Here is a 13,141-nt window from a genome sequence, read left to right on the forward strand (position 1 = left end):
CTCCTCCATTCTCAGCTTTGTGTTTTCCTGAATTATTGTTCTGCGTGTTCCCTAATAGCCTCATTCTGCAAACACTTACCTGTACTGTGCAACTGGTCATATTCAATGCTGTAGGTTTTAGGCACTATGATAATACCTATAACAAATAATAACTCATGAAAAGTTACTAATGTAGGTAAGTGTTTTCAGGATCTGGTCCTTAGTTTGCAAGCTCTTTAGGAGAAGGTGTATGTCTTACATGGTTGCGAAGGACTGTGTAAATTCAGTGATGTGTGCTTTTATTAATCATTATTATCCGCTCTACTCCGTGCTGACTAGGCCTCAGCTGGAGTATTGTGTCCAGTTCTGGGTGCCACATTTCAGGAAAGATGTGGACAAACTGGAGAAAGTCCAGAGAAGAGCAACAAAAAACGATTAAAGGTCTAGAAAACATCACCTAAGAGGGAAGATTGAAAAAACTGGGTTTGTTTAGTCTGGAGAAGAGAAGACTGAGAGGGGACGTGGTAACAGTTTTCAAGTACATAAAAGGTTGTTACAAGGAAGAGGGAGAAGAATTGTTGTTCTTAACCTCTGAGGACAGGACAAGCAGCAATGGGCTTAAATTGCAGCAAGGGAGGTTTAGGTTGGACATTAGGAAAAACTTCCTAACTGTCAGGGTGGTTAAGCACTGGAGTAAATTGCCTGGGGCGGTTGTGGAATCTCCATCATTGGGGATTTTTAAGAGCAGGTTAGACAAACACCTGTCAGGGATGGTCTAGATGATACTTAGTCCTGCCTGGAGTGCAGGGGACTGGACTAGACGACCTCTCGAGGTCCCTTTCAGTTCTATGATTCTGAAAGCCTAATCCAAAAACATAGTAGGATTCTATTCAAAGGCCAAAAAAAAAGGTCTCACACACAAGCTCAGAGTCCACATTCCCAACTGTATTGTGGCACTTCCAATAAACAGCACAATGCCCTTCTGTTCTCAACGCTTTAGAAGCTGCGTGCATCATTTTCATCATTTTGCAGGTAAGGGATTTGAAGCGTGGAGCTGTGGAATGACTTGTTCAAGGGCACAGTGGGAGTAAGTGATCCAGGTCTCGTACTTCTGTTTCCGTGCTCTAACCATTGCCCAGCACAGCTTCCTTAATCCAGAACAAGGTTTTCAAGCAACGGAACGTACAGTCCAAGACGTGTCTAGAGAAACCAGTTGGTCCCCGGAGGCTAATTTGGGCAGATGTACCCTGTAATGCATCATGACTGTTTAAGATGAAAAGCTGGGGAAACCAGTCCTCTAGTTTCAGAACAGACCTTCGGGACTTATAAAGTAAGGTAAGGAGGAGGTCAGTTACTGGCAAGTGGTTAATGGTCAGGAGACAAAGGAGAGTGGACGAATCTGCTCCAGTCTTGCTCCTCTTAATACACAATGCAAGATTCCCTCGCATAGTCCTCTTCCTCAATTGAGGCATCACGGGAGGCTCAGAGCCAGGTAACATATTGCGACTCCCGATATCAGTTACATCTACTGGTTTGGAGCACTTCCAGACACAGGATCTTTGGTGGTCTCCGTCCAGTTCCCATGGACAAGAATCCACATCACAAAGCCCCCCAGAGCAACTGGCTCCCTTGTCAGCAACCTCAGCAGAGAGGCAAAGAACCACAGGGGTCATGCAGAATGAACCCCCCCCCCCCACACACACACACACTCTCCCCTAGAGGGGGTCTCTCTGGGGCAGGTTTGATGAAGACAGGTCAGGCAGGGTGGGAGGAGGAGAGAGAACTTCAGCCTTAGGGTGTTGGATTAACTGCCCTCCACGAACACTAAAACAAATTCAACCCAATCCAGCAACTACACCTCTGTGATCACAGCCCTGACTGCACCTCTGCATCACCAAGTGAGTGACCAAGGCCAAACCACAAGACAGCCTGGCAGGTACTGTCAGAATACCCACTTCCCTGCTTCGCAGGTTTGGCATATTTCAAATCATGCCACATTCTCTCTTTACAACAGCGCATGGAAACATCTGAACTGGGGGTCACTGCCAATCCTCAGAGAGAGCAGAAGCTCTTTACCGACAGAATGAACAGCAAGGGGAGGGGGAGGTGAAACCACACCTACTTACTTGTTGAAAAGATGATTGTCCACCTTAATCTTACTGTAGGCTTTAAAGTCATCTGGCATTAACATGACAGGGACAGGAACATTGCTTAGCTCATTGATCTGTAAGAGAAAGGAAAAGCAACACGACTCACACTTGAATCATGATCCCCTGTCATTATCAGTGGGTTTACTGGTGACCCCAGAAAGCTATGGATGTTGTTGAATACTTGCTAGAAACGGATTTGGAAGCGATACAATTCATTCAACTTTTAGAGCATATTTCTGCGCTGGACAGATCCGGGAAAGTGCTGTGGTTTCAAGTTTAAAAGGGCATTATACAGACTTGCTAGTGACGTGGCAAGTACGTTTTCAGCCAACCTCTGGCTCTGCATTATTCTAAGGCAGCTACAGTTTGTTAACCTTCTATTGATCACCCATGATAGGATTCGAGAACGAAGATTTAACCATGGCCTGCAAGGCATCACTCGGATTTTCTGTTTTTACACTCCTCTCTCTTTAGGTCAAAAGCTGCCCTGGCAACAAACTCCATAACTAGTTCTCACTGGTATAAATAATGGGTTGGACAGTGACGGAGGTTCTGGACTGCTTCTCTCTAGCCAATACAGCTGTCTCAGTGATACCAGCTCCTTCCTTGGCTGTCTCTTGGAGTTCTTATCCCACACTCCCCCAAAGGATGAATCACTCCACTGGCTCTCTGTTGTTCTCTGTTCATGTGTGGCAACCACAGGAATACATGGAAACAGGCGATTGGGTATTCGGCTGCCACACTGCAGAACAGCAACTTTTGAGAAAGCCATGTATGAACATTCAGTCTGTTGCACCATGGACTGAAACAGCCTGTAGTAAAACAACGGGAGGGCTACATGTGGCTATAATATGCTAAATGAACCAACGTGATAAGAAATATCAAAGCGTGACTGTCCCCAGTGACGCATTGAAGCATTCATTGCAAGCATGGCTAGCTAAGCAATGCCATCCACTTCAGCTTTACCGAAACCCCAACGTTTGCTCAGACTACGACAAGTCCAATCGTTATTCGTTAATTTGGAAGTCAGAGTGGCCACATCAGTCCCAACTCACTGATCTGGTATTAACACAGTGGATTTACAAAGTAATTCCACCACAATTCAATTACCATTGTTATTTTAAAATGTGCCTGTAACAATTCGGTAATACTTGAAGAGAAGCAGCCTGCCCTGGTAGTTAAAGCAGTGGGCTGGGAGTCAGGAGACCTGGGTTCTGATCCGGACTCTTTCAGAGTCCTTGGATAAGTCACTTAACTTCAGGGTGCCTCAGTTTCCCCATGTGTAAAATGGGGGTGATATATCTCTACCTCTTGGGGAGACTGCAAGGTTTAATTCATTGTTTGCAAAGAACATGGAGATCTAAGGGATAGCTCAGTGGTTTCAGCATTGGCCTGCTGAACCCAGAGTTGTGAGTTCAATCCTTGAGAGAACTGGGGTAAAGATCTGTCTGGGGATTGGTCCTGCTTTGAGTAGGTGGTTGGACTAGATACCTCCTGAGGTCCCTTCCAACCCTGATATTCTATGCTGATGGAAGGCGCTAGAGAGATAGCCAGGGGATTATCTAAACCATTCTAATATCTTAGCACACAATCACTGAACAGACAAGTATTTTTCACATCTCTTTTCCCATTGTTGCCCATGAAAGAAATGCACATAAACTGGGGAATCAAACACGACTGCATTTTCACTGCAAAATCAGGTGCGTTACCAAGTGAAAAGAGAACTATTAAAGAGAAAAATCCTCGGAATCAGCAATGAGGGAAGAAAGTAAAAGGGCCATTGTCTGGTTAAAATTTGAAAGCAGAAGCTCTTTAAAGCACTGCCTAGTATTTACTCTGTAGAAGCATCAGGGGATGGTACCCACTTACATAAAGTGCTTTGTTGTGCCCTACAGACAAATGAATAAATAATGTTACACGCTGCCTATCATTTGTAAATTGCAATGGAGCGAAGAGACTGATACTCTCACTGCATTTGCTGAAAGCCTGATCCCGGACAAGGCAGACACTGAGGGCTGGGTGTAGACACGCAAAGTGAAAGGAGATGACCCAAGTGGGAGGTGCGGCAGACCCTCAATTCTGCATTAATAAGAGGTTCTGCTCCCGGCTTCCAAGTTAGCCTGCCTAGTAGGAGGGAACTACTAAATCGCCTCTCCTGAGACATAGCCATTTTCAGCCCTTTTTTATCCTGCGCCATGGTGAGAGCTGGCAAGCCACAATCTGCTTGTTCTAGACCAGATCTCGGACAGAGTGCCAACGGCAACACTACAGTGCTCTCAAAGCCACAGAGGTATCCAAAGCCAGTGGCTGCGAGGAAAAGGGAATTGGGAGATGGCTCACATTTACGTATGAACTGCTCCCTGATGGGAGGCAAAAAGATTTCAGCCTGACCTTTGTCTCTCCTGGCTACTGCCACAGTGGCTTTCCATGGTACAGCCCTTTCGACTGACACGTGTGATTTGCACTGGGGCTACTCCAATGCTCATTCAAAGCATGCCCTGCCCATCAGAGCATCAACGTCCAAGGGGAAAATCCTTCGCTGGCAGCCTCCTCCCCAAGCCAGCTGCATTCACTGGACCCCGCTACCAGCTTTTGGACACTGAGTCGAGGGTCAGTGGAGAACAGCCACTGGACGTTAACGGGGTGTGATTTTATTCTGGATGGCACTGGAGCAGAGTTCAACCACTCATGAGCGCCAGGCGGTCACACCGTGAGTAGCATGGCGCCACCTCTAAAGCCATCGGAATGATGTGGTAAGACATTTAGACACCTGTATTTCATGCTGCCCTCTAGACAGAGATGTGAACTCCTGCCATCCAGTATCGAGAGGGTAGGTGCTGTACTGGGGTGTTGCATTATTATAAGCATTGCTTTTTGGATTGGATGTTTAAACCCAAGCACCTTCCCCCATTGACGCTGATTTGCGTTAAAGATCCTAAGACCCTCCTGGTGCCTCACTAACACCCCCCTCCCACTCTTTTTTATAGCTCCTTCTAGGGATCTCAAAGCTCTTGAGTTACTTATGCTTCATAGCTCCCTTGAAAGGAGGGTATTACAATCCCATACTGAACATGGGAAGTGACTTGCCCTGAGATGAGAGGGCCATCAGAGGATCATTACCTTACAAAGTGATCAACAGAATAAAGAGCTGACCAGGTGTTTCTAGTCCCTGCTGTTCCCTTGCCTCTGAAACTATGTCAGGTCTCCACTTGGCACCAGTCCAGGATTGAATATAGCAAATCCCAGACCTTCGACTAGTGTAACCCGCATACCGTGTTACTATAACAGACAGCTGCCATATTTTACATCCTTTTTTAGGATTTGAAGGACAGGAAATAAACCTATTGCCCTCACATTGCCTTTCAAAGTTCAAGTCAGAACCATTACTACTGGTTTTCAGTGCATCCATCTTTTCCCACCAAGTCATAAGAACATCAGAGCGGACCTGCTGGGTCAGACCAAGGTCCATCTTGCCCAAGATCCTGTCTCTGGCAGCAGCCTGCACCGAAGCTTCAGAGGGAGTGTACAGAACAGGGCAATTGTAGAGCGATCCACCCAGTCTTCCACTCCCAGCTTCTGGCAGTCAGAGGTTTAGGGTCACCTTGAGCACAGACTTGCACCCCAACCATCCTGGCTAATAGCCACTGAACTCTAAAAGTCCCCCCCAAAAAAGCCCAATCAACCATATGTCTTCCAAAGGGCCTGCTAAGCATAGTCCTTTCAGAGGAGTGAGACACTAGATGTTAAATCTTGACCAAATAAAGGTGGAACTACAAAGGCATGTTATAGTACATACTGCTCTCATCACCATAGTACCCGAGTGCCTTCCAACAGCGCATTAAGCAAGGTGACTAACATCTGTCGTGTCTGTTCTTTCATCCGCTCCCCAAGGAGAGGAGTGTGTGCAGACGCACGTCACTATGAATTCACATTAGAGAACGCAAAATCAAAGACCAGTGCGCTTGGCACAGAAGGTGGTGAGGTTTGTGATGGTCCCTGGCTGCTGGGGCAGTTCATTCTAGTGTGTTGGGCCAACCCCAGAGAAAGTTGTTTCCTGCACAGACGAGCTTTACCCTTATTGCAGAAGCTCCCTTTGTGCCAGAGGAGTGACGTCATCAGCCACACTCTCTCTTTTAGATACCCTGGGCCCAGGCCATGGAGACGAGAACCAAAACTCTGAACCTGACTCAATATTCTGTGGGAAGCCAGTGGAGGGAGAAGGGGACAGATCTGATGTGTTGGCCGTAGCATGGTGTCCCTAGCCTGTTTGCCAGAAGCTGGGAATGGGCGACAGGTGATGGATCATTTGATGATTCCCTGTTCTGACAGTGGCCAATGCCAGGTGCCCCAGAGGGAATGAACAGAAGACAGGACACTGGGCAGGATGGACCTCAGGTCTGACCCCATATGGCCGCTCTTATGTTCGCTAAAGAGACACTGAGATTCACCTTTCAGTCCGTGCATTTGCTGACTAATCTAATCCCATCGATACATTATCTACCGTCCTAGACCATAAGCACTCAGGGCAGGGATGCCTTCATCCCTGACTGTAAAATGCCTCGCACACTGTTGCCCTCTACAAATTGTTTCCAACCATTCTCCTCCCCTCAGCTCCTCCCACCAAAAAGACCTTTTAGATTAAATCAGTAAACTGTCACTTTACAGGGCCCATTGTGCCTTTTTTAAATTGCCATTGGACTTTCGATTCTCATTCCAGGCAAGACCCCAGCAAAGCAAAGACTCAAATGGGACACTCAACCCCCCAGCCCTGGTCAGTAAAGGAGTGCCGGTAAGAGGGGCATACGCTGCTGTTGCCCATTCTGTACCTGGTCTTTTGCATTTTTGCCAGGGTTTGGTCAATCTGGCATCGATCCCTTTCCCCAGAATTCTGATTTAAATAGATGACACATGCCAGTCATCATCATGATCAATTTAAAACAAAACCCACCAGATACCTGAGAACCTGGAGGGCAGATTACAGAATTTAGCAGCAGGTCACACTTTAGATCGACCTATTTGACGATATCTCAAATGGAAAAGTCACCGCAACAAGGAGCGACCGCTTCTGGTTTCACCTGAGTGCAAGCACAATACCACTAACTAGGACATGCAATTTCCTCATTTGTACAAGATAAAGTAAAAATGGCTCGTATTGCTCTGTAAATACACAGGTGGGGCAAGCTGTGGTGTTTTTTAGTGCCTTGAATTCTTAGGCAGCAGTAATCAATAGGATTCTAGGTTTATTTGCAGTGGGTAACTCATCCTTATTAGCAAGGGTGATTTCTTATTCAATAAGACATCAATATTCTGTGCACTTCAGGGCCAGCTGTTCTCAGGATAAACAGGAAAAGCATAATTTCATTTCAAAACCTGACTCTAGCCTCAAAGTGGCAATTACCATTAGTAAATTGATGGGACAACACAATTTGTTTACAAACAAGATCTAAATGACGGCGTATCCAAGTCTATTCTCCAGGATTCTTTAGAGCAGGAATTTGCTCAGAAAATAAAAACACTTTGTTCCCTTCTAGTGCCTTTCAGCCAGGGAACACAAACAGCTTTGCAAGCATTAATCAAGCTCCACGACACCCTCATGAGGTAGGTAAAGGATATATATGTGGGGCTCACTTTCATCAGCACTGAGATCTGACCACATCTGGAGCAGAATACAACCGCTCAACTGCAGACCGCAATCCAGCACAATGGTTTAGGGCAGAAAGTGAAGAAGAATAGTGTACACAATTGAAACCCTAAGTGTGGGTTGGTTTGAGAAAATATAGTTTTCCTGAGCTGAAGTGTGATTAATTAGACAGATTATGCCATGGAACTCTTCGTAACCATTAGCAGGAAAGTTTTGGTTCTACAGCTCATCCCAAAGATGGAACCTCCTGCAGGAAAACAGCCCCAGCACCACCCTTGGATATTGTTTAAGGGACGAGCATCTCCTAGTGACACTGAACACACCCCTTCCCGAAGCACCTCAGAGATCTTCACTGACCTGGCGCAATCTTGAATAGCTAGTGAGCTGTGGTGGAATCGCAGCCCAATATGCTAGGGTTGCAGGCCATGAGATCACCCAGTTGAGTTTTCCTGATGTATCTTAGGTACTTACATGGCCCCGATCACAGTAACTGTCTCACAATCTTTAACGTATTTATCCTCTCAAGCCCCCTATGAAACAGGTAAGTGCTATTATTCCCATTTTCATAAACGGAGAACTGAAGCACAGAAAGACTAAGTGACTTACCAAAGGTCACAAAGTCAATCTATGGCAGAGCGAGGAGCAGAACCGTGGTCAGTATCCAGCCCACTGGACTATTTCTCCCCTCGTTATCTCAAGAGAAGGTTCCAAAATACATTCTGTTGCAACATGGGGTCACGGCATGGCAAAGGTCGTTGATGCTGGTTATCAATCCTGTTGCCATACACCGCACTCCCTATGGTCAACTACAGCCCCGGAAGAAACAATCAACATTAGGGATGTGATGAATATTGGCATATGGTAGGTTGAGTGCATCAGTTTAGTGGACTTCAAAACAGTATATAGCAGATGCATCTCTGTGGCCAGAGTTTATATGGCACGCCAAAAACAATGGTATGCTGCCAATCCCAGTTTTACTATTTGGATTGAATACCAAAAAGCTGCCTTCTGTACTGGCTGAGCACAAAATCCCAGTAATCCTGTGAGATTGGGTGGTGCCTCATTCGATAAATGGAGATTCAAGAAGAGAGAATGCTGCCATTAGCAAGATCCACCGAGACAGCATCACGAAGATACGGATTTAAATGGAGGGGCACCCGCTTACACCAGATCAGAAGCCAGCCCTTTGTTCCCACCAAAGGCCACAGATCTACAGCTACCATCTCACTGAACAAAGGCTAACTTGATCTGCACAGACATGGCTGTTCAACATGTAGAAACAGGGAGAGACACTCACCACCACTGGCAAACACTAGAATCCTGTCATCTGGTACAACCAATCCCTTACAACAAGAACTAGGGTCTCACCACGTGCACAGAATCTCAAGAATCCAAGAATCTCATCACAATTTAACATTTTCACCTCCCGTCTTGGTGTTCCTCTCCTCCACCCCTTACACAAACACTTTCAATCAGGCTATGAAGTGATGTGCGGGAGGGACACTAAATGTACAGCCAGCAATGAGAAGCCTGAATCTTCTATTCTCCCCCAAAAGCCATGACAACAGCATCTGTGGCGAGCTGCCAAAGGATGCCATCTTTAATATGGTTTAATTCTTCAATGCAACTCACAAGCCATTCACAAATGGGACTCGGAATCTTTCCAGCTCTCTCTTTTTCTCCTATTTGCACAACTTTTCACACTTCTTTTGGGGGGAGGGGTGGAGGGAGGAAGGGAGGCGAAAACAAGCTTCCTCCCCCCACTGCAGCTTTCAGGTTCAAAGATTCAGCTGCCAACCACCACTACTGTTGGTCCTGTCTACACAGCGCCACAAAGTATCAAAGTACAATCAAAAACCAGTTCAGACCCACTCAACTTAAATGTGGTTGAGCACAGCCAGTACAGATGAAGTCAGACAGTGTTAGAGAGAATTATAGCCTGAACTGGTGTAAAAAATAACTCCCAATCTCCATGCACTAACATCTCCAGACACATCATCTACTTTTGCCCACCATGCACTGTATTTGCATCAGCTGCCAGCAAGCCTGTTTAAACCCAAGGGAGGCCTAGCTGTTACCAGAATAAGCTAATGGACCCCAGGGTGTATCTTTACAAAACAAGCAGACGGATTGCATAAAATGGTTGTTTGTCTCCTTTGTCCATGGAACAGTTTGGCCCAACTATAATTATTTTTTACACAACCATCACAATCATGATGGTACAAACAAATTCGGGCACTCCCCCAAAGGGTTTATCCGATAGGGCCGTGCATTCTTCGCAGAAAAAAATGGGTTCCAGAATGTAAGCTTCTAAAAAAAAAGTCTCTAGCCCTTATAGTTGCAAAGATAACGTTGAAAATATACTTAAACTTTATAGAGCGCACAGCCTGAATAGGAGTGGTGAGGTGTGACCCACCTCATTCATCGCAAGAAGCAGTTAACTCTGAAACCTACAGATGGCAGTGACATTGACAACACTGTTAACACTCTCACTGCTCATCACTGAAGCAAACCTCCAGCTATTTTTTTTTTATTCCACAGTTGCAAAATAAATGCCACGGGGCTACTGGAACAATATTATTCATTTTTATATTTCATAAAAATCTCTTAAAACCCCCAAAACATCTGGAGTTGTTGCAGAATTTCCTCTACAGTGCCTCAGAGACCAGGGACCGTGGAGCAGAATTTAGATTCTGCTTGCCATGTTACGGGGCCTTGCCTATGAGCAGGAGCTTCGGGTACATTTTCAGGTGAGAGACAATGCATCATAGCATGGAATTAAGAAGATTGGCTGCACAAGTACAGCTGCAATGCTCGTGGCTCCCGTTCACACTGGATCGATTCAGCAGAAGCTGAGATATACCAGCCAGTACAACCAGTGCCCAGTAAGGCATCCTGGACGACTGCTGTGCTTGGATGCAAGCCTAGTATATTCAAACACTAAGTCTATTTCAATACCTTTGGATAGGAAGATAGGACTCCATGCGTGATCTATAACTTCCTGGGGACAATCCCTTCAGATTTCTAACCAAGCCTTTGGAACAACCAAAGGAGAGACTGGGTTGCAGAGAATCCTTCCTACATATTATACCATGCCCAGTTCAGGCTCTTTGGAACTTGAAGTAGAACTGGGGCATAAATACACAGGCAGTGGACGTGATCAATAAAACTCATAACTATATGCCTCACTCTCTAGTTTCAGGGGCTCTCAGTAAGCACACGTACCAACTGGGCTAGTCCATGCACTGGGCAGTGACAAGACTCTCTCAAAGCATTACCCTCATTGCAGCTTCTGTTATTTGTCATCCTAAGAGCTGGGCAGGTTTCTTTTCTAATTGTAAAGTAAAAAAGGTGCTTTCCTGTCAATATTTGTTCAGGGCTGGCCAATTGTAAAACAGGTTCAACTGTTCTTTTTCATTTGCAATGGACCTTGTTTACAGACAGTTGCAGCATGATAAGAATTGGCCTAATTCATTTGTTTGTAGCACATAAGCGATTCCACCTCATATACAAATAACTCTGTGATGCCCTATTCTGAGGACTCCTCAAACACAGACTTGCATGAGCAACTGCTCATTAGTAAAGCAAATACAAATAATTTAGACTCTGATCTGCTTTACACGATGGTGGAACTGGGCTCCAACTGTTTTAGCCTCACCTAAATGCCTTCTCGGCAACAAGGCCAGTGGCAACAAAGTAAAATAAAAATTAATTGACAACAATTCATTAGGAAATCGCAGATGTTTGTCGGGGGGAGGGGTCACAACTGATATTTTCTAAACCCTTTTCTGGCTCTACAGGATGCAGCTTTGCAGTTTCTGGCTGCAGTTTCATTATAATATATATTTGATATAATCACATTACTAGCTTGGCGTTCGCACCAAACTTTTGCCTTGCCTCCCTCTGAGTAAATATTTCACAGCCAAGTGTTCTGAGAGTTAATAATTTCCATTGCAATGTAACAATTCAAGCTTTGAAAATGTTTCCAAATTCATACCAGCCAAGGGCCAATAAAAAAGGGACCAGGGCCACCAAGAAGTTCCAAGTGGCAACTGCTCCAGTGACTATGAGGCAGCAAGTGAAACTGATAAGAATCTTGTTAATTTCCCAGCTTCTAATGGAGGCAGTGAGGCTGACAGAAGTCTTGTTAATTTCATTAGACTGCTTCTTGGCAAAGTTCTGAGCAGCAGCAGAAACACCTGAGCATCTTTTGACTCAGGAAGACAACATGCATCCCATCATATTTGGGAGGTTTTCTTCACCACCATATGAGCTAGAAAGCTTTATAAATAATAATAATAATCAGCAAAGTAAATTCTGCAGGAATGGATAGCTTAGGCCCTTTCACTCCATGAGAAGGAATAATGTTTTCCCAGCCCTGAAAAGGAGTACATTAAATTTGAAGTGAGGACAGGAGGAGAGAAAGGTTTCTGGAATTCCATGATCATAAGAATATTCTACTAGGATGATGGATTTCAGATCTTTAACTGCTGCTATGGCAGTTTATCTGCCACAGCCATGAGGCAGTCATTTCCAATCCATCCCATCTGGGTATATGAGGAGAACAGTGCAAGATTTTGGGTGCAATCACAGCAGCTGGGGGAAGAAGTTTACTGAGTACGGTATGAAGCTGTCAGAAGCAGGATCCAAAGGAGACTGCAACATGCATACTTCCACCTTTTCATGTTCTCTGTATGTATAAATATCTCCTGTCTGTGTGTTCCATTCTATGCATCCGAAGAAGTGAGCTTTAGCTCACGAAAGCTCTCATAAATAAAAAAATTTTAGTCTTTAAGCCACAAGTACTTTTTTTTTTTTTTTTTTTTTTTTTTGCAACAGGTGAGGAGCTCAGAGTGCTTCACAGATATTCATGTCAACCCCCACAGCTTCCGCCTGAGGTAGGTGTCATTCCATCCCCGTGGGAAATCTATGGCCCCCAATGCCCTGGGATCTCACCTGGGACATGACCCCCAGATTGTCAACATTCAGCACGGGCTCCAAGGTTTGGGATAAGAGTTTCCATGGGAAGAATGAATGGGAACAGGATCCTGGCATCTCCTCATTGTGCATCTGACCCTACTATGAGGATGCTAAGGCTGGTTTTGTGGTTTCCTAGCATTAGGGGAATCTCCCATGTGTGTGTGAGTGGAGGGGAGGGGCCAAGGGTCCTTCCTGGCTAACCACTTGAGGGTAGATTCCCACATAAGGATGTGGAGGAGCAGGACGATCTTTGGGAATGGGAAGGCCAGAGACACAGGGTCTCCCAGGATCTCACGGTATAGTTGGCCTCTCACAGAGAGGATGGGAATCCCAGGGGACCCTCTGGGTTTTTCCACCATGTTGTTACCCTCCACCCCCCAAGCAGGACCTC

At 45.5% G+C, this 13,141-nt stretch overlaps 1 protein-coding gene across 1 annotated transcript in view; it reads right to left on the bottom strand.

Annotated features, from left to right (window-relative positions):
• Nucleotides 1-13,141, bottom strand: part of PIP4K2B (phosphatidylinositol-5-phosphate 4-kinase type 2 beta) — a 33,184-nt gene that overhangs the window by 19,253 nt on the left and 790 nt on the right. The window contains exon 2 of the mRNA XM_039516324.1: nucleotides 2,106-2,203. Coding sequence (XP_039372258.1) covers nucleotides 2,106-2,203 — 98 coding nt within the window. The remainder of the gene's footprint in view (nucleotides 1-2,105; nucleotides 2,204-13,141) is intronic.

The sequence above is a fragment of the Mauremys reevesii genome, linkage group 27 (assembly GCF_016161935.1).
Source record: "Mauremys reevesii isolate NIE-2019 linkage group 27, ASM1616193v1, whole genome shotgun sequence".
NCBI classification, from domain to species: Eukaryota; Metazoa; Chordata; order Testudines; family Geoemydidae; genus Mauremys; species Mauremys reevesii.